At 41.8% G+C, this 23219-nt stretch overlaps 1 protein-coding gene across 1 annotated transcript in view; it reads right to left on the reverse strand.

Annotated features, from left to right (window-relative positions):
* The window catches only part of tshz1 (teashirt zinc finger homeobox 1), a 33705-nt gene extending 10510 nt beyond the window's left edge, over positions 1 to 23195 (reverse strand). Inside the window, exons 1-2 of the mRNA XM_037795493.1 lie at positions 22577 to 23195; positions 21823 to 22450 (exon numbers count right to left, since the gene is read on the reverse strand). Of these exons, the coding sequence (XP_037651421.1) occupies positions 21823 to 21862 (40 nt within the window). The 5' untranslated portion in view covers positions 21863 to 22450; positions 22577 to 23195. The remainder of the gene's footprint in view (positions 1 to 21822; positions 22451 to 22576) is intronic.
* Positions 23196 to 23219: the final 24 nt, after the last annotated feature.

A 23219-nucleotide genomic window follows, 5' to 3' on the forward strand; every position in this document is an offset into this window, starting at 1 on the left:
GCGCTGATTCAACGTGGGCTGCATCAGACAGATGCCATTTGTTAAACGTCACTTTCTTTACCATCCATGAGAAGTTAGACGTATCAAAATTCAGATTTAACTATCTGTTATGTCATAATCATTGCAGTTGTTCTATTTTGGTTCGATCAAGAGTGGCCGTTACATGACAGAAAGGTGTTCTGTTTAAATCAGAATCACAAAACTAACAAGCTAACAAAATAACACGGTTCATCCTTTCTTCATAGATGCCGTCTTTTGAATTCACCTGCATTGCCCCTGACAGTGGAGCTTCCCCCGACTAAACAACAGCTGCTCCCATCGCCTAGCAACAACCAGTTGATGGATGACCCCAAAGATGGATAATTACCATAAATCACTATGGTTGTGTGGAGAATAGAAGCAGAAAATCAGTGCAGGAAAAAACAGGCTCAACCACAGTTTAAACTAGTGTGCCTGGTGTTTAGGCGAACTTTGTCTCTCGTGTGGAATTGTTGTCGTCGGTAGATTATCGTGCTGGCAAGAACTGGTTGGTGAACCAAATCGAAAGTGGCACTGGATTTGTCCATTAGGGTCGTTTTGAGCTTTTCTTGAGAGTGTCCAGTGTTTCAGACTGTATGAATAGAGGCTGTAAAATGAAACCTGATGAAATGACTCACGGGACAAAACCTGTCCTGAAGGAGCAGGGACAAAGAAAACAAAGTGGGCAGAGGAAGGAAGAAAGGAAACAGCGAAGAATGAATGATGGCAACAATGATGAGTTTAGTGCAGCAAAGAAGACGAGGAGGGGGTGGAGGGGAAGAAGCACAAAGAGGGAAGTGTGTTTACGGTCTGAACATACGTGTATATTTACGCATTAGTGTGTTAGAGTGTGTCAGAGGTAGACGGTGAGATACAGGGAAAAGGAGAGAATGAAAAAAAAGGAGAAAATGAGAGGGCACGGGGCCAAAACAGGGTCACAACCTAACCAGTTCGGTCTAGCCGAGTCCGGTTGCACAATAAGCCATCAATCAACCTTCTCCACGCTGTCAGACCTCCCCTCAATTCACAGAGGCCATCCACTTTGTACACTGCTGAGGAACAAAACATAGAGAAGGAAAAGAGACAGAGGGAGAGAAAAAAAATGCATACGCACATGTCGACACACACACACGGTTCCACGAATCTGATCCTTTACTCTCTGTGGGAAGGAGGCACCGTAAAGACCCACTCAAACCAGCAAATGACAAAGTGAAATTCATCCATGCGTCTTTGCAGAACATTTGTCTCTAAAAGCTTGGTGACTAGCTAAACACGCAGTGTTAGTTGGTGATCTACTGTGGCTGACCACAAGCTAACCAGCCAGGACAGATGCTAATGCTAGTCAGTCACAATAGAGTGCAGCAGGGATGATGTGTTTTTGTAGGCCAACCAGGAAGTTAGCATCGCCATGGTTCCCTCGACAAAAAGCCAATGGGATTTTTCCATTGGGTTTTGGATTATTGCAGAAAAATAAGCTCTGTGGCAAACACACGTTTATGATACTTACACGTTTTGTTCAACAAGATAATCGTCACAAATGAACACCACTTTTAGTGATTTTTAAAGTGTGAATGCGATCGCCAGAAGTAAAAAGATAACATTTGGCTATAAACAAAAGTACACCACGGTTGCATGGACGCAAGAATACACATTGAGACTGTAAAGGCGGACGAGTCGATGACGTTTTGTAGTCTCACTTAGCCACTTGTAAGCAAGCGCCTTTTTTAAAACACGTAAAAGCTTCAAAATTCACGAGTGGGGTATTTATTGATGTATTTAATGTCGTAGAACAAAACGTTAAAATCTCTTAAGCTTGTGTGAACCACAGACCTTATTTCATACATCTAATCATCTTTAAAGAAAACACTGACTTCGGGATGAGGGAACCGGACGTTCTAAAATGCTAACTCATTTAGGTTTTAGGACTCCTGCAGCACTCTATAGATCTCAGGGCTTCTTCTACTTCATCTACGTCATTTACTTCCCCTCGTATTTTTCATAATTTCATGCCAACACTAAGCTAGCAAGCTCATTAGCTCGGTCGCCAACAGGACAATAAGTTCACACAGTTTATTCGACTCCTGTCTGAAAACCATTCCTCTTTTGTGGAGCATGTTTTCACTCTGACAGAGGAGGTTTTTAATTAAAAGTGAATGATGCAACACAGCTACTAAGCTATGTTAGCATCCTCTATTTTCTCTCAAAGGTCAGTACAGCTTGCTATTTGTCAACGGCGCAAAGTCACACATCAAAGTTCACCAAAGTTGAACTTGACGGATTCACTTAATTGGAGCGAATCTACTGATTGTACTGTACAGATTTTGCTGATTTAAAGGCTGATATGACTAGGCCTTAAAACTATTGGGCAGTCACACACACACGTTATTTTGTCTTTCTGCATCAAAGCATTTCATCAGCTCCTCTCTACCCTTATCTACTTTCTCGGTAAGACATTCAAAAACAAACCACACACCAGATATGCAACATAAGCCCGAGCACAAGAATGCAGAGGACTTTGTGAGAACGTGACCTCAGAGACAAAGAAATCATAACTTTAAAAACCATAAAGTCACTTCAGGGAAATTAATTAGAACCGCAAACCCTCGGGGCAGGAGGCTTGCTCAGGACAACCGAACGTCCCCAAACATTTTAGTGCTTTTAACTGGATGTGTCACCGGGGAAATTCCAGCAATTGTGCACCATCAAAACAGTTATCCTTTATGCATCGCCACATTTTCTTTTTCATTCGGCCCGCTTAAGTGACGAGTTAGTGCTGAAGTCTGGCGCTCCATTAAACAAACTTCTACTGTTTCATTTCAACACTAGTTTAGGATTTAAAGGCTGATGAATAGCATAGGGGCGTAACAAAAAAGGAAAAAAAATAACAAAAGCATACGCTGAACCACACAGCAGTTTGGAGTGTGTATGTGTGCAGCTTTTTTTCTCCCTTTCCTGATGACCATGGCAATAAAGTGACAAAAGAAGAAATGATAGGAGGGAGGAGGGATTAGAGGCTGAAAAAGGGTCCCTGGAGAAAGTCAGTAAATTATGTACTGGGCTCTCAAAGTGGACTAGTATCAGTAGCCATCTCAGCCTGATTGCGTCTGTGTGCGACTATGCATGCCTGTGTGTGCGTACAATGGCTATGAACAGCTTCACAGTCAGAGAGAGAGAGGCAGGAAGAGAGGAAGCAATCCTTCAACAGAGCACAATATCAGACTGCGGACAGACAACGAACGGCTGGAAGGTTCTGGAAACGAGAGAAAAGCCTGCCTCCCTCACATTTCAGCTCCAAACGCCGCCTCCCAAAGTGCCCTCCATCTAACACTAACACGCACACACTCACACACGCACACACAAATGGCACCATAACTCTATATCCGCAATCAATCTCGGCTATGAAGACACATCCATCTTCAGTAATGTTAATGGGCGGGTTTTTGGGTGGGTTGGAGAGGGGGTGGAGGACAGGGGTAAAACAGAGGGTATGCGACTGCAGAGCTGACCTCAGAGCAGTGTGAGGTAATACGGGCTGCGTGTGTGTAATAGAGACGGAGTAAATGAAATAAAAAGCGAGAAAAGAGCTACGTGCATTTGTGCGTACCGGTAGTGTATTCGTCTGCGTGTCAGGGGGGTCAGGTGTGTGTGCGTCAGTGTGTGTGGGAGAGAGACTGATGGCTGTCAGCTTGCATCTGGCAGAGAAAATAAATTAGGCTTATGAAGACAAATGAACAGGCTATGGAAAGAGTAAACGGGGGTGGAGGGGGGGATCACGACAGAGAGAGAGAGGGTAGAGGGAAGGGAAGGGAAGGAATGAAGAGGAGGGAGACATAATGAAGGAGAAAAGAGGGATATTGTGAGTAGTATGTGGTGGCATGGATATGAAAGGAAGGAGATGGAGCGGCGTTGCCAACTAAGAGAGTTCCTTTCGGCAGCCAGTGACCGTTCATTAAGAAGGACGGGCACACAGACAGGCCTGCTGCTGGCAACAGGAGAAGCTTTGGCATGCGGCTTCTCTGCCTGCGAGGGAAACATATATGTGGGTGTATGTGTGGGTATGTGTGTTTGTAGGTCCGCTGCCAGCACGTTAAAATCCAGAAAATATATATTTTTTTTCCGCTTTAGTTGAACGTTTTACAAGACTTTTCTTTCTTTAAAACACAAGCAAAAAAAAATGCTTTTTAAAGCCACAATGCAGCTTGAGTGATCACTGGGTTTGTATCTGTGCTGGAAGTGCCTCTCAGTGTGTGTTTCCTCTGCTTGTGTGTTGGTGTCAGCGTGTATCCATGTGTGTTCTATCTCCGCAGATTTGTCAGTGTCTATCCCATGACACACTCCCCTCGTTGCGAGTGGAGGAGAGCTCTCGGGGGGCTTTGTCACGCGGCGGTCTGTTCTTTTCCTGAGGCCTGGCGCCCCTCGTTTGATAAATGACACATGTCATTCTGTCAGCCCCTGCCATCCGGGCTGGGAGGCCCCGAGCTGATGTATGGCCGCCCAGGCTAAAGGAAATCAGAGTGTTTTGGCAGCGCCCTGAGAACATGGCCTCTTATAAGGGGTATGTGTCTGTGTGTTTGTGCCTGTCTGTCTGCGATACTGAGTGCATGTTTAATTGTGTGCGTGTATGTGCCTATTAGTGAGTGTGTGTGTGTGTGTGTGTGTGTGTACTCGTGTGTGTGTGTGCATGCTCTCAACCTGTCAGGCGGACGGGCAGAGGGAGACAAATCATCGTCATGGCCGCCCCAGCTGTTCCCCAAATTTGGTGCGAGGAGGAGAGCGAGGGGATAAAATCCTGCCGTTTGAGTTTTAAACGGCTGATGCTTCCCAGAAACGGGACTGAGTGAGAGGACAAGTGGAGCTGAGCACACACACACACACACACACACACACATACACACACACACAAACACAAGCTGAATCAAAACTCCAATAGGAATCAAGCCAATCCCAGAAGGAGGCAACAGACAGCCGGAGTGGTTTCCTTGAAAACAAACACGCGCGTACACACACGTAAACACACATGCTTCAAACGTACACACGTGTAAACACATGAACACAAACTTTGGACAAGGCATTTGCACCTTAACCAACATAAAATGGCTGACACGCAGGCAAAACAAAACCTTAACCGTGTTTACAGAAGTGTCTCTCATCGCAATACCTCGCCAGATTGTGTAAGAATTTCTCAAAACGTCCTCGATACTAAACTATCTCCGCGTCCAGACGGCCCTTACAGCTACACACACATGCACACGCACATTTCCCTGGTGGAGGACAGTCCCACCTGGAGGTTGTGAACTCTGTATGACCCGGTTTGATTGGGCCGGACTCCCTCCCCTCCTCCTCTCCCACGGAAAAGAAGCGGGAGAAGGAAAAAAAACAGCGTCATTAAGCTGTGAGTGATGAGTGGCAGCCATGGGTGACATCCTCCCCTCTCTCTCCTCCACTATCCAACTGCTTTCACTCTTTCTCTCTCTCTTTTTTCTTCTCCATTGCCTTGATACTTTTCTCTCTCGCTTTATTCACCTCTCTCTCCATCCCTCAACCCCTCAAGTCATTTCTCTTTCACTCCTCTGTTGCTTTGCCTCCTCTTTTTCCACTCCCTCATCCCTCCCTCCCTCCGTCGCCCCCTCCTCTTTCCTCCCTGGTTCTTTTTTGTCTGCTGTCACTCTTTTTCTCCTCTTTTTTTCACCCCTTTATGCCCCTCCTCACACACACACACACACAATAGAGCCTCACTCAGTCCTGTCTAGCTCTCTGGCCCCGGTCATGTAGACACTCAGCTCCTCCATACATAATAGATCCCAAATATCAAGAGGAGGGGTGCACATTCTCACCCGCTCAGGATTGTGCCATCAGCACTGCTTCCACAGTAGCTCCACTGTCTGGCACCGCGAGGCCGACGACGGTAGTTTTAAAATAGTTTTAATGAATATGTGAAAAACGTCTTTTTTTAACCGACTTCTCTTCAGACAGGCCTGTCCGGTCGAGTGTGTTAATTTCCTGTCCCAAGGAGAGCCCTTTTAACGGCTTCGCGCAAGTTTTCAAGCTTTTGCAGTAGGTGTTCTGAACTTCTATAATTGAACCTCACAGCACAATGTCATATCTTGTCTTTTTGGAAATGGAAGTAAGATGTTAAGTGCCCTGGATCGACTATAGTGCAGCCTTGCAATACCATGTAACACTTTGTCCCTCAGAGAAAAATGCACAAAACATGCAACATCTTTTTTTGTATTTAACCCATTTGTGCCTGCAACAGAATTTTTTTATTTCCTTTAGCAGAAGTGTTCTCTGGGATTGCCTAAGCACAAATAGGGCTTATCATACTATATCTAAAGTCTTTACTATCTACTAGTCTTTACCAGGGACTATTGTTTTTGCAATAGACTCCATTGTATTTTAGGAAAAATCAGAAGTCCCATGTGCCCAAAGATGAAATATAGTATGATAACTAGGGCTGTCAAAGTTAATGCGATAATAACGCGTTAATGCAAATCTGTTTTAATGCCACTAATTCCTTTAACACATTAACGTAACTTGTGATTTTTAGGTTGTGACAGGCTCAAAAGTTTAAAGCTAGAGTGAAGATACTGGCATCATATGAATATAGAAAATGTAAGGAATCCATTGGTACCAACCATGTCATACTAGCTGGTCACGAATGAGGTTAAATAACGCTCCAAACTTACGCTAAATTTTGGCGAGGAAAAAACTGCCATGACCATTTTCAAGGGGGTCCCTTGACCTCTGACCTCAAGATATGTGAATGAAAATGGGTTCTATGGGTACCCACGAGTCTCCCCTTTACAGGCATGCCCACTTTATGATAATCACATGCAGTTTGGGGCAAAATCAAATGCAGTACCTGTGAGGGTTCCTGGACAATATCTGTCATTGTTTTGTGTTGTTAATTGATTTCCAATAATAAATATATACATACATTTAGATAAAGCAAGCATATGTGCCCACTCCCATGTTGATAAGAGTATTAAATACTTGAAAAATCTCCCTTTAAGGTACATTTTGAGCAGATACATTTTTTTGATGAACTATAGACCATCATGAGATTAATCGCAATTAAATATTTTAATCAATTGAAAGTCCTAATGATAACAAAATGGCTGTATCTCAGAAACTACAAGGAGCACAGTCAAGTATTTGGTATCTATGAACTCATAACAAGTTAAATATCAAATATATGCACAGGTATGCAATGTAAACACAATATTTCATATGGAAAACATCTAATAAACAAACACAATGTGAGTGTTTTTCCTTAGTTTTTAAAAGAAATCTGACTTTGAATATTAATAATAGTGTGATTTTTCATGCGATCTAAAAATGTCAAAGTTGTACTGTTAGCCTAAAGTATGTCCGTACCAAATTTCAAAACTTTTTACCAATCAGAACAAATGTTGTGTAATTTTTCCTTATCATACTAAATATAGTCTTTGGGCACAAATGGGTTAATGCGGATTGCTATAAAAAGGGTGAGAAAACACCATTTCTAAACAATTCAGCATTGATGCACACAATTATTTTGAAAATTAGAATTTAGAGTATCCTCGCCTCTCTCTGACTGCTATAGACCGTGATGAAGTTACTGGAGGAGAGAGTGTAACGAGATAATTGACTGAACTCGATAAACTTGATGTTAATCAGCGCGAGCCATTCTGCTCCTTGATCTTGTTTAGTTAGACTGAGTTTAATTAACCAATCCTGACATGCACATTCTCCCTACTGACAAACGCTTCTCCGTGTGTGCACACTAAAGGAACTTAACGTTACGGATATTGTCCGGGTCTTCTTGTGTAAATAAAGTAACTAGATAAATTAACGTGGATGTTAATTGTGTTATTGTCATTTTACAGTCGGCCCAAAACCTTCCCAGGCCTGTGACGCACCTCCTGAACTCTAATCACAAACACGGACGCTGCACTCCTGTTTCTCACACTGATAAGTTGTTTTTTTAATAAAGCACACAAAGCTGTTTTCATTCAGACTGAATATCACAAACAGCCGGTTGTTGGGTACGTTAGAGAACCCTCAAGCAAACTCAAAGCTGCACACGTTTCTTTCTTTTGTTGTGTAGATGAATGATTGAAATCACGCTGACACGTAAATCTAAACTTTAACATATCCGTTTGTGTACTTCTGCTGTGTTAATAAATGATGGTGGAAGTGAATTCATCTGACCTTTTTCATGATGGATATTAATGTTTATGCTGTTATTAATGTGTTCCATGTGTATGGAAATCAAAAAGGCATTATGACGTATAAAGCCTCTCAAATGTAAGATATTGTTTTGAAGAAAAAATGCCAAACATTCCCAAGTTCCTGCTTTTCAACCGTGTGGATTTGCAACTTCTCGTGAGAGCTAATTGAATACATTTGGGTTTTGGGCTGTTGGTCTGACAAAACAGGCAATTTGATGACATCACATTGGGGTTTTAGTAAGTTGTCATGGCAATTTTTCACTATTTTGTAGAATTTTTAAGACCAAACGATTAATCAATTATTCAAGGAAATAATTGGCAGATTAATTGATAATTAAAATAAAAAATAAATACAAATTTGCAGCCCTCCTGTACATTATTAATATACTTTTGGTAAACGTAAAGAATATTTCTCGCCGATGGTTATGTCCAGTTCGATATAAATATTGTTACGGTCGGACTTGCAGTTCAATATGAACTTTATAACTTTCTCAACGCTCATTTTCTGTTGCCTAAATCTGACAGCAGTTATTGTTAAACCAGAGAAGTTCGAGGCTCCAACTATGAGCCAAGGCAGGGAAGGAATGAAGTGACAAACTGAGAAGATGGAGAGGAAAAACAGATTAGTTAAGTAAAAATAAGTATGTCACACTCGCACCTAGAAATGACTCATGCACACTGGGAATGTGTCCATTCTTGGACTTTGAATGTAAGGCCATATTCCAAATATATTGTCATTAGTTAGCAAGATGACAAATATATAACACAGACCTTCACAAAGTTCAAACAGTCCCCAAACTATAAGGTACGGTAGAAGGCAGACGCAAATACTACTAAATGGACATAAATGGACCAGTTAGACGAGATCCAGAAGCCTTTCATGGACGATATTTTGCACACAAACAAACCCAAAATGTTCAATGGGTATATAGAATATATGTTGATGTACTGCATTCAAAAAGTAACTTCAGCAAAAAAAGTACAAAAAAAGCAAAATGTATTCAAAGTATCAAAAATAAAAATACTCATTATTAGAGGTATAAGAAAATATCTAAAATATCGAGTATCACAATATTATGTTTTGTGATACTGTATCGATCCTCAAAAACACTGTATTGATTTTTAATAAATAGTTTATATGCAAAGATTAACATAATCAATGCTTTATTTAATTTTCAAAAGTGATGTACCCTCCCAGTGTATGTGCCCTCTAAAAGTTGTGCTACGATGCTGACGTTACAGGGACTGTGATAAATGCAAACACAGATCCCAATGTTCTGATTGCATAAAAAAGTTAACTTTTTTACTCTAATTTTATGCATATGGCAGTGTGTTCTTTATACTGTGACAGTTTAACTAAAATTGGATTAAAAAAATTCACAATACATCGCCTTGCTTACAGTTTCGCAATATATCCCAATATATTGAATAGTAACCCCTGTATGATGATACGTATCGTATCGCCAGATTCTTGCCAATACACGACCCTAATCATGATGTCATTGGTATATTACTATATATTTAACGGATTATTATATAGATTATCACTGATGTGTAAGCATTATTTTTAACGGTGTAGCTGGTCGAGGTGGAACTCATTTTAACTACTGTATAAATTGTTGGATTGTTCAGTCTGTGACAATGTATAGTATTTTATTAGCTAATCACATATTTAATATGAAAATCCTGAGATGAATAGTTCAACATTTTGGGAAATGCACTTATTCTCTTTCTTGTTGAGAGTTAGATAAGGTCGATACCACTCTCATGTCTATACGGTGAAGCTACAGCCAGCAGCTGGTTAGCTTAGCTTAGAATAAAATCTGGAAACAGCTCTGTTCAATGGTACAAAAAATCCAACTAAATAGCACCTCTGAGGCTCAATAATTAACACGTTATATCTTGTTTGTTGTGTAAGAAATGTGTGGCTTTATAGGGGGTTATGTATTGACTATTTCTTGGCCTGGCACAGTAACTTCCTGGAGTCTCTGCTGGTTGCCTCACAGTGACAACAAGACTCCAGTTAAGTAACTTGTAACTTCAGCTGTCAGATAAATGCAATGAGCTAAAAAGAGCTTCTTCTAAAATGTAGTGAAGTAACAGTATAAAGCGGAAATACTCAAGTTAAGTACATCAAAACTTTAGTTACATACAGTACTAAATGTACTTAGTTACATTCCACAACACCAGACATCATTCATTGTATTTACGTCAATGTTGATGCAGATTATCATACAAATATTATTCAATGTCAAAATGTTTTCAGGGTGGTTAGTTTGATGCGGTGGCGGTCCTGTCATCATGTGCCATCGGAGAGGCAGATGGACCGGAGACAGAAAAGTAAACAGTCGGGTCAACAGACAGGCAGAGACAGGTGATCAGAAACAGATGCTCAGGTGGACAGTGAGTTGAGACAGAGTTGGTTTGCTGTGTGCGAGGGGACTGAGTGGCGAGAGAGACGCACTGACAGAGGAGATGTTTGGGCGTACAAGAGGCCTCCCGCTGTTCCCTCTGAGACAGACGACTTAGAGGGACAGAGATGAGCTTATACCCCCCCTGTGATTGTCACCGTCTGAGACTACACGGCGGCTCAGGGAAGATTTGGGAGGAACTTCTGGGGGTAGCATGTGGTGTTGTGTAATCGACTGGGATCCAGAGACGTTATATCCCCTTTCAACCGCCCATCAAGCCGACGATTGTTAAGTGATTACTTAGTGTAACCTCGAGCAAATTGTGGTCAATGGGTTTCTTTTAAAATGCAAGACTCAAACGGAACTCAATGGCACAAAATATGCTTTGATTCTTTTCCCTGTGCAACATGTTTTATGGGAGAGGAAATGTGTCTTGGAAAAATATATGACAGTCATGTGTTTAGACTTCAAAGAAGATGACACAAGACTTAAGTGCCCCATGACCTATCAGATTTTTACAACAACAACAAGTGTGACTGCAGGATGTCGCTGAAATCAAACTATTGGAAAAAGAGGTTCTTGAAACACGAGAACAAGGCCAGTGGGCCCGAAAGGGTATATTACGCTCTCCCTTTCAGATGTCGAGTTCATGTTCTTGTAACCAGCTCACTGACTCTTGAGCATCCGGTGAGAGAGAGAGAGAGAGAGAGAGAGAGAGAGAGAGAGAGAGAGAGAGAGAGAGAGAGAGAGAGAGATAGATAGATGAGGGCGAGAGACAGGGAGGAAGATGAAAGAAAATGTGAGCAGGGTAGAGGAGAATTGAGTCAGTAAGATAGAGATTGATGACAGATAGGAAGATGAGAAAAGGCTTACAGGGAGAGAGGGGGGCAGTAATCCCAAAAAAAAAAAACGAGTAGAGAGAGAGGGAGTAGGCTGAGATAAAGATGAAGAGGGTGAGGGGAGGATGGCAGTGGCACTACACCAGGCTGCAGCATGACCTTCCTCAGCGTCCGCTCTCAAGGACAAAGTGTCATCTGTTAACTGTTTCCATTCCCAGATGGCTTATCTGCAGTAAACTAGTGTCCAAAAAAATGATATTCATTGCTTCTCAACCCACCTTATCAGTTAAATAAACACTCCTTTGGGGATAGAAATTTCCGCCCCCTGACTTTTGTCCACTTGCACCGGCTGCTGTTTGGATATGCTGAGGCCAGCTTTTATCCATGTAATAAAAACAAAAACCTTTCTTCTCATGATATACAGCGCTCTGGTTCTTGCCAACATGCTCTGAATGCAGTTCAACCAAAGCTCTCCTTAGAGCTACGAAGAGAAGAAGAAACTTTACCGCTGCTTATGTTTGCATACGTTTGATTAATGTTAATGTTCTCCTGATGTTTAAAAGGGGATTATATTCTAAACACCAACAGTGTACAGCTATCATGAGCATAAATATTCAAGCCCATATCCAGCCTTTGCTTTGACTACCACAAAAAAAAAAACATAAACAAAATACACTAATTCTATTTGTAAGCCTCCAGCCTTTTTAGGATTGCTTTATAGTCTGGCGTGAAGAATTGATGCAACTCTCCATTACAAAGTTTTCATTTTCCCTTTTCTGAACTTTAATGGAATTTCTGCTGAGATACAAAATTCAGCCAAAAGGTACTGCAGTAGTTAGAGCCTTGAAATTACTTCACTAGACAGTTTCTACAATTGTTTCAAGCTTTCCTGCAAATCATACATATTGTTAGCCCCTTTTGAAATCAGCAAGAACTTTCCAATCCGTTAGCTATAAGTTAAAGGTGCTTAATATGAAATTCAGAGCATATCTATTGCCTCCGCACGGCTCTCAACATGGAGACGGCTGAGCTGGTGGCTCGTAGCTAACGGTGCTAACAGCACTAACAACAGCAACAGTGCTGACAGAGCTAATGGTGTTTACCTGGGGAGGGGGGACCGGAGGGCGGGTGCTACGCTACCGCAACGACGCCGTCGGTACGGACGTAGTTATCAGCTGTAACCGCAGTATAAGCGCAGTGCAGAGCAGAGGGAGAGTGACTTCATTCTCTGCTCAGGTAGATATTACTCCTCTATATCTTTACATAGCAAATAGTTGTTTGCTGCTATATTAATGCTCTGGATATTGTATACAGAACCTTTAAAAAAATGAAAAGTAAATGGAAAGTTTAAATTGCTAAAACTAGGAATGCACTGATCCAACTTTTTCTCTTCTGATACTATTAATGAGGAAACTGTTTAATGTGGATCTGTCACGTCTGGCCGATAACTGATCTGCTTATTTAGGTCAGTACAGTAGGTCCCAATACGGATTGGATTGCTGCACGAGTAGCTAAAACATTATGTGTTCTTTTACTCGAGGGCCTATGAAGTTATCTTTAACCCATGAGGTGACAATTCTAACATTGCAAGTTCCTTTTGTTGGAATTATGGGAAGCCAATAAGGTGCATACAAGAACAAAGTGCTTCAAATCCTCATACTAGAAAACATGAATTACACATACTTTCAGCCAGAGAGCTACACCTGAGTGATTGTTTCATTTTGAGATACGACTGAGAGCTAAATCGTGTATTACTGTGGCAGTCACATGACGATTCAGTAGTGAAAGTGGTTTCTGTAACCAGACTTGTTATAATTTAATTGTCCTATAAAGACAATTAAATTAAACTGCTCTTCATCATCTGGAGACAAGTTCAAGGACTAAACTTTGACAATCAAGATGGAAATATGTGTTTCTTTTTGCCTCTACATCTACATTAGCTCTAGGGATAAAATACATCTACCTGGCAACAGCAAAAGCGAGTGTGGCGTTGGCGTGCGTGTCTGCAGCACAGCACAGGCGCATGTAATCAGCGGCTAATAACACGATGGGAGTCGCTGCCCCACCGTAAATCAATGGGCAAAATAATTGCTAATACACTGGTTATCGATTAGTGTGCCCGCCATGCTCTCATTTTCTGGGGCGACCGCGGCTAAGCGCTAAAGCAGTGACAAGGGTAAAGTGTTATTTCTCCAAAAGGCACACAGACAGACAGCTGGGCAGGATGAAATGACTACAGGGCCTCGGCAGTAATTCTTAATTGACACCTGTCAGAGCGATGGCAGCAGTCACAGCTGCTGCAGGAGAACGTCTGCCCAAGTCCTGTTCATCTGTCACTTTTAATACCTTTTCTTCACAGCCCGTCTTTCTCTCCCTCTGTTGTCTTCTTCCCCTCGTACCCACCCCACTTCAACCCAGATGTTCAAGGCTGGTTAACAGAAGCAGGGCTGGGTCGTACAGGGCCTCCGGTGGCAACTCACTCACCTCCAACACAGGTTTTTAATGTTTACTTTGTGGATCAAAGACACTTTTTCAGTCTTAGCTTAACCGGCTGAGCTCTTGACTCAAGTATCAGCAATACGAGGGAGCAAGAGATTCAATAAAAAAAGGAGTACGGAGAGTAATATAAACCTCACTGCGCCTGCTATGGTGGCCATGTATCTCCAGCCTTTATCTCTAGCATGATCACCACGATTACTGCAACAAGGCGCCGCCTCTGTGGAAATTTCTAATACATCAAGTGTAGCACTACAAAAAAAAAAGAAAAAAGAAAAAGCAATGCCGAGTAATTTCTGACATCACCCGGGCAAAATGCAGAAAACAAGTAACCGAATCAGAGCAGAGTATTTTTGTTTTTTGGACAAATTAGATCACAGCAGCAAACTCTGTCTCTCCAATAGCGGCGTCTGTCTGGCGTACAGAGCATCAATCATGCAAGGACACACACAATACAGACAGATACACTGGTGTAACATTACACTGGGATTGATGACTAAAAACATAAAGTGCATTTATACTAAAGTACTTAGATGACAGACACACAAGCAAGACCGCTGTGTTGCAAAGGGAACATGGGAAAACAACAGAAAACACACTGTAGACTGGAGGCTCCCCTGAGCACACACTGACCTCTGAGTGTACCCCAGACCTCCCGTCTTCTTGCCTTAAATCATCACTTACCATTAATCTTTTCTGCATCTTTCTTTCCCTCTTTCCACACTTAGCCTAACTCCCTTTGTCTTCCTTTATCTGATTTTTAAACAGCTTGAATTATCACAGAAACTGTCGGATACATGTTTGTGTGAAGAAGAAGGAGCAAATGCAGCTGGCCCACTTTGGTTGTCTGATTGCCCACAATCCTTTACTGCTTTGCTAGAGCCTGCGGGACCAGTGAGGATATTACAACGTGTGCAGCTTCAAGCATAGCTTCAGTTGCCCAAAGTTGAGTCTAATAACTGGAACTCTCACTTTCTTAAACTATTCATAACTATGTTTTCATTAGTGTATAATCACCTGAATCTAAGAATCTTTGTGTAGTTCTCCGACACGCTTGTGAAACTGCGGTAACATGAGCCGCAGAGTGTAAAACCGTGGTACCGCCAGCTGACACCTGACTTCCGTTACTCCTAAAGTAGTGTTATTATGGTAAGGACGGCCTCTGAGCGAGGCGAATGGCGTTACCATGGTTTTACACTCAGTGGCTCACGTTACGTAGTCTTGGAAAGGGAGGAGAGAACAGAGGGATACTCAGTTGGTTGCAATCTGCAACCACACCACTAGATGCCGCCAAATCCTACACGCTGTACCTTTAACAAGCGGGAAAAAAAAGTCTAAATGTCTAAATAGTGCAATTATTAGCAGAATACTCGATTAGTCGATTATCAAAAAATGATTTGTTAACTATTTTGATAATCGTTTTTTTTTTTTTTTTTAAGCAAAGATGGCAAACATTTGTTGTTTTCAGCCTCTCAAATGTGAGGATTTGATGCCTTTTATCGTCATACATGGCAGTAAACTGAATATATATACAAAAAAAAGACATTTGTGAAATTAAATAATAATTAAACAGGCATTTTTCACTATTTTCTGACATTCTATGGACATAACGATTATCAATTAATCAAGATAACAATTTGCAGATTAATTGGTAATGGAAATAACTGTTAGTTGTTGCCCTATCCATAAATCCTGATGACCAGGATGAAGGCACAGTCACATATGCTTTGTGAAATCCATGTTTGTGTTGGATACATTTTCAGCTTGTATATAAATGTATTTTATAAACCCAGCCTGTGATTTAACCCTCTTCTCCTTTCACCCAACCGACTATTTCACTCAACCAGCAGCAACACTTTGTGTGTATGCTTCACAATAATCAGCAACCGGTGCCCTAAACCACGGTTACATCCCCACTGTACATTGTGGCTTTTGTTGTGCAGCTGTTTTGATTCGAAGCCAAGATATCTTTGCAAATGGGAAACAGGGACACACTGAAAATCAGAGACAATAACCACATGCAGGATGTGTTTAAGCGTGAGGACGCTAGTGAGTCTTATTCCCGCAAAAAATGACCTTGTTTTCTTTATTTCTTTGTCAAGGCTCCTTGTGCCGTGCTTGAGTGAAAATCCAGGTTTTCCTGCTTCCTCTGAACCTCATTAAGCTCCGGGATAGTTTTACCTCGCGGCTGCGGCGCTGAATGCCTTTACATCGTCACCCCGCTGGCGAGCCTAATTCCCACATATTTTCAATCCGGCCCTCTCTTTTCCATAAGAGCAGTCATCGATCTTCATTTGTCACTTAACCTCCACGAAGATGAGGACAGAGAGTGTAGTTGTGCGAGTGTGCGCATTAGTGTGTGCGTCTTTGATTTCCTGAAGGCCTACTGGCTCCGACACCACATGCAAATGAAACGGCGGGTGTAGCGGAGTGTGGGATAGCAAATATATCCACTGACTCCTTCAGTCAATGTCACCTGTTAATGACACTTTACATACACTGCCTTATCACGGGATCAGAATATTTCACATTCATACACACACACTCGTCTTACTCAGTACACACACATATAAACACACCGACATGCTCTGTTCTCATCTACAGACTTTTCACTTCAAGTAACATAATTTTTTTTTCCTCACAGCGCCGCTTCAACTCCTGACAAATGTCATTAAATACTTTATCAGAAACATCCCGATAAAACCAACACGAGGTTCCAAGGCGACGGCTTCTTAGTTGACAGGTGCCGTGAGCTAAATTTCTGCAGAGGAAATACAATGCAAAGTAACAACAACAACACCAACACCAACAAAATGTATTAATGCTGGCTTAGAACTTTGTTCCTGTTCTGTCAAACAAACCAAAAAGCTGTTAAACCACAAAGATCAGAGGGAAAGTATTAAGAAAATCTTTTACATTCGATGGATGTATCAAATATGCTGCTATTCTGTAACTACTGCTGTACTGCATATACTGTACGACTACTTACAGTGAGAGTTCATGTACTAAGCAATAAGTGTACATCCAGACTTGAGACTACAACCATTCATAACCTCGGTGTTCACTTAACAAATCACACATTTCGACGTCACGCTGCATGCAACCTGTGCTGTTGAGCGTACACTGGAACAACTGGGGGTGGCTGTGTGAGAAGTGGCTAACACCGAGTTGATTATATCAAGGCAGCTTGCAGACTTGACACCTTGCTGAATTTGTAAGCATTAATCGGTGGGGCCCTGTCACTGATCCGTCAGCTACCTGGATAATTAGGGACCGCGGCTAACGATGCCGTCGGGAAGAAGGGAAGCTCAACTTCTCCCCCCACCCACAAGTCATAATTAAGAGCCTCCTTTTGCATTGAGGTAGCGATCGTGGCAGTAAACGGGGGGGATCTGTTTAGGCAGCCGCTGATGTCGGCGGAGGAGCTCATAAGGCAAGGCGCGTACCTCATTGTGGCTTCAATCTGGACAAAACGTTGCAGAGCGCTTTAATTAAACATGCTGAGCTAAGCTATACAGACAGATCATTAAAACGTAGCACTGAAGTCCGTTTATTGGAGACACTGAATCATACGTATTAAAGAAATTAACAGCATCTCTGACTGTAACCTGAACACTTGATTTATGTTTAGAGTGCTAAACTTTTTAATTAGTGGCATCAGTGTGTGTGTGTGTGTGTGTGTGTGAGTGGCCAGCCAGTTGCCTAACGTTTCTATCAAGAGAGGAGACAAAGGAAAACTAATTACGATCTTTTCCACATGGTCATGTTTGACAGTATCACAGCACGTCACTTCTTTCTCTCCCTTCATGACCTGCACTAATTCTGTCAGATTGGAAACTGCTCTATCTGCTGTCAGTGGAGAGAGGAATCCATCCCAGGATCAAATATTTCTAAAGTTAAACGTCTAAGAGTGAAAGGAAACTGAGTGGATTTCAGATCCCCTGCCTAATTCAACCTAAGAACAGCGAGTATAAAGATGTCCATCCACTACTCTTACAGTATGGAGCTGTTTCCTGGTCCAGCCCACTGTGGATTGGTCACCCACTGTTTGCCCCGCCTCTTCCTCTGTCTCAGTTAAACTAAATGTAAAAAATTACATTCTTTTGCAAGTAGGCCTTTTTAACTCCCGTGGAATATATTCCACACGGTGTCGCACTGTAATCACACTGACGTGCTGAATGATTAGTTGACAGATTCATTACTTAGAGTGACAGTGTTTGATTTAAGATACTGCGGCTGGCAAACTATAAGCGAGAGCAGACGTGCAGCAATACCATTAATTTCCAGACAGCAATCAAAACTGTGACCTCAGCATCAAGGCGAATACAGAATTATGGCTTCTTTGTATATCTTGTATACAAAACAAACTAATTACTGGTTATCTAGGTGTAACGGTATGTTGCCATATTTAAACATGCTATTGCTATTGATGCAGACAGTCCGATGCTAGGGATGCACTGATCCGACTTTTTTAGTTCTGATACCTATACCTGGACTTTGGGTATCGGCGGACACAGAGTTCCGATCCGATACCAGTGTTTAATTAATAAGCTGTATGCCTCACTGTGTGGAAGTGACTGGGATCATTCTTTTATGTGTAAGGAAACATCAGAACTCACTTAAACATTGTTTTCCTAACTTTGTTAAACAAAATGTAACAAGTAAATACATAGATATAAATTTACTGAATTGTTATTTATTATGAAAATAATAAATCTTACACCAGCAACTTGGTAAAATATCGTAAATTTTAACAGGAATTACAATTCAATTGTAAACCTTTTTAATGCAGCAACAAATTGGTCAAAACTTAAACAGGAATTAAAATGACGAAATATAATGTATATAGTTATATAAACATAGAATTGAACTGAACAGATCGGCCCTATTGTCACCAATACCCGATCCAGCTATTTGAGTCAGTATCGACCCGATATCCGATACGGTATAAGGTTTTCTTTAAACGGCGATACAAAAAAGGTTAGAACTGTTTTTGATTAATCGATTTGTCTATAAAATGTTAAGATATTGAAAAATTACTTTTCAAAGTTCCCATACCCCAAGGTAAGATTTTCAAATTGTTTGTTTTGTCCGACCAGCGGCCCAAAAAACGAAAATATGAAATTTCCGATGACATTAAGAACCGAAAAGCAGCACAAAACCAGAGATGTTTTTGCGCGATAAATGATGTAAACGATTAATTGATAGCAAAATTGTTGCTGATTAATTTTCCGTCGATCGATTAATCGTTTCAGCACCAACTGTGATCGCACATAGTCAAAGGCAATACTGGCACAATAACATAGGTTGTACACTTTGTTGTTGTCTTAACATGGTACACGAGTTAAACATATAAAATTCGTCACAGAAACAGAAACAAAACTCGCTTTAAGTCGCAGTCACAATACCATTAATGTCTTTTTAAATTCCACCTCCTGCTACATTTTAATTCTCATCATAATTACTTGATATTACTGCCTTGTTTGCCTCGAGGTCCTGTGAGAAATACCTCACAACACAACAGCACTTCAGTGAGAGGAGACAAGAAAAAAATGGAAAATGACGACAAATGACTGCAGCAAAAGTCTCTGCTGCTCAAATTGCACTGCGCTGAACTCAACTGCCAAAACTAACAGATGCAGTAATGTGGTTCCAAATGAAAGAACACTGATGTATTGTCACTGGTCATAAACTAGATAGGGTACAGCGCCATTACAGGGTCTAAAATCATCACTGTGACTGATGAAACAGAGCCCATTTAAAATGGCATACAAAGAGCCATTGAAACCTCTCTCTCTCTCTCTCTCTCTCTCTCTCTCTCTCTCTCTCTCTCTTTCTCTCTTTCTCTCTCTCTGAGGAGCGTATGCAACATTTTGTTTTAGTGCAACTCCAAAGTGACAAATCCAGGTTGTGGAAATATCTGGTAATGCATTGTAAAAATAGCCTGTGTTTAAAAGGTGTGTACACGATTTCACAGAGGAAGCAGTCACACACACACACACACTCTTCAGTAGAGGTGTTAAAGTTTTTGGATTGACCATATGTCACACGCTGGAAATAATGTGGAGACAAAGCCTGCCAAGTTGGGATTGACCATTACTGCCTGTGATGTATGTGTCTGTCACAAAAACAGACAATTAAATCAATATTCAAAAGCTGAGCCACGAATGGGGCCACTTCAGAGCTCGGCTGAGTGACCAGAAAACAGGAAACACTTTCTTTTTTTTTTTGTATTCTCTCTTTTGGGGGATTTCACCAGTGTTTGTGGCGGATGTACAAAACCGACACTATTCACTTTCAGGCTTGTTCTTCAAACAAATTCCCCCTCTATCCATCACTAAAGCCTGGCGTCAATTAGAAATTACAGCCCCACCGAGTTCAAAGTCTTTCTGTCACAACCTTGATTAAGTCTGCTTAACCTCACATTTCCACCGCCTGCTTAACATTCTACAGCTGTTTTATTCGGCTTTGGTCATTACTGCGCCAACTTCAAAGGCTCTCTCCTCTTCCTCCCCCCTTTTCCTCTCCCGTCATTTGAAAAACGCATGTCAATCACACGCACGTCGCCCAGGGACATCAAATGGATTCACGCAAACATGCGATTCTCTCTCGGAACAGTTCACGTCTGGTCAAGTTAACGGCAACATGGAGGCACGACTGTCAGAGAGGCAATATGTGGGAGTTGAAACGGAGATTGTGGCGTGGAATTTCTCTGAAAATATGTACTTTTTCCTGAAAAATACAAATAAATGCTTCACTTTTAACTCTGTATGTGCTTATTATTACAGATGCTCACCTGAAACTACTTAAATTTACATTTTTATTATGATACCCTACAGTGATTTTACATACTTTATCACTGTTGTATTGGTGTTTAGATGTATATAATGTTCCTGTTTTATGACTACACTTCCTCTTTCTAAGAGATGCACACAGAGGTCAGGTCAAGAGCTTGGAGTGACCATTGGAGGTAACCTCCCCTCTTCACCCTGCAGTGTTTTGGGGCTATTTCCGTACTAGATGCTCCACTGTGATCTCGCTACGCCCCAGCACCCCCTTACCCTCCTCCCCTTGTTCCCTCCCTCCTTGGGTATTAATCGCAAAGTATTTATCCCGCTTGAGAACTTTTTCTTTCAATTTGTCTTTTCTTTGCTCCTCAGGCGGGGGCCAAAAGAAAAAAAAAAGTTCTCCTCCTTTTGAGGGAGTCCAGCTGCTGCCTGGTGCGCATGCGTGTGTCTCCAGTGGTGAATGATTTACTGATGTTTATCAGGAATGAATAGATCAAAGGCGGTCGCATGACAGGCGATCAATCAAGCATCAAATCAAGGATGGCAATCCCCAGAGCGGAACACAGGCTGAAAATACCACACTTTGCTTTAATTCTTGTTTTTTCTTTCCTTTTTTTTTTTTCTTTCCCTGGCACCAACACATCAAACACGTTAGCCTGTAAAAATGAGATAAGATGAGCTTTGTTTTGGAGAACTTGGATGGCTGGCAAACCATAGTGGAGGATCAGCTTTAAAAGCAGTGAAACTGAAGTGCATTCATTTTCTACAAGAGGCTGAATTGGCACCGATAAAACTATACTGGTGCCAGTAAAAATACGCCTTATAGATTAGTAGAAATAAACTTATTATAGGGCTTTTGGAGAGGTTTGCTCTATGCTGCACATACAGTCGATTCTACTGTCCTTGTATTGCATCAGGCCTGTACACTGCTGTGTAAACTTATCTACGTACTGATCCCTTTGCTTTCTTTTATGGGAGAATAAAGTGCGTCTGTTTGCTGACGAGAGTGGGGTGTTTGTTTGTGTTTGTTTTGTAGCGCTGTAGAGGAGCTTCTTACCTGCTGACCGCCGCGGTGCTTGCTGCTTTCTCCTCGGCATGCTGCTGCAAGACTTTCCGCTGGACTTTTCATGCAGAGATCAAAATGAGCGGACGAGCTTGGAGAGAGGAAACCCAAAGGAGGAAATCAAAGCCAGCCGCGTTTCCTCCTCACTTCTTTCTTTCTTCTTCTTCTTAGAATGAAAGTGTAGATCCCTCGCAGAGGTGGGTGAATGAAGAAGTCTCTTTTTATATCGATGCAAGTGGATGTTTTTAATCTCTACTGATCATGTTTTTATAGTCGGTATAGTCCGGTGAGAAAATGAAGATTATAAAGCACAAGAAAAGGTCCGTTTAACTTCTGCACGATCGCAGAAAAAGTCATCGGTGGAAGCAAAACGTGCGGATCGAGAAGAGAAGAGAAGAGAGGTATTATGGACAGCTGAAGGAGCTCCTCACCTCGCTGCGTTTTTCCAAACCCTCGCTGTTGACTATTTCAGACAAAAGTGAAGAAAAACGGAGCTCCTCTTCTTTGCGTTTGAGTCCAAACTGCGCGGTGGTGTTGGTGTGTTTCTCTCCGTCCGTCAGTCTGTCCGTCAGTCCACCAGGTGCCAGCTCTCCTCCGGTTCTCCAACCTCCGCTACTACAGTCTCTGGGAGGAAAAAAGAGAGGAAAGAGTGACACGTTATAGCTTGGGTGTGTGTGTCAATCAGCACAGAGAAAGAAAGCCCGCAGCAGCTCACTGAAAACACCCCCTAGGATAATGAAATACTCACAGAAAACGCTGTCCGTCTGTCCGATTGTCAACACGGACACTTGACGAATTTCCTCAGAAAGAAAGTCATCACCAAAAAACACGGCCCGCCCCTCTGAGCCGCACTCTGTCTTCTTTCCTGCCTTTTTTTTTTTTTTTATTTTTTTTTTATTTATTGTTATTTATTCTAAGAAAAGAAGCGTCCCCCCTCTCTGGATATATTCTCCGCAGTGGATGAAATGTGCGCACATTTGGCTGATGGTGATGATGCGCGGTGCGTTCAGGTTCAGACAGCTCAGCTCTCCACACTGATAGACAGACACATCCAGCTGCCTTTCCGGCCTCTCCTTTACTCCACCCCTCCAACAAGCGTCACCCTGACAGTCACAGAGCCCACCTGTCAATCCGAGGCTCTAATTGTTCACTGGGATGGGATGGCTTTCTTTCATTTCATTTCTCTCCATGTCTATCTGTGCGCACCAGAATAATACAGGAGAGAGAGAGAGGTACGTCCTGTTGGTGAACATGGCGATTTGTAAACTTAAAGCACTGAAACAACAGAATGAGAGCTGCCTCGAAAAGTTGACAGTGTGTGTGAGAGAGAGAGATTTGTAAAAAAAAAAAATCACAATGAGGTTTGGTTTGATAGTCACTATTATGTTATT

Source organism: Sebastes umbrosus, chromosome 15 (assembly GCF_015220745.1).
Source record: "Sebastes umbrosus isolate fSebUmb1 chromosome 15, fSebUmb1.pri, whole genome shotgun sequence".
Classification (NCBI taxonomy): domain Eukaryota; kingdom Metazoa; phylum Chordata; class Actinopteri; order Perciformes; family Sebastidae; genus Sebastes; species Sebastes umbrosus.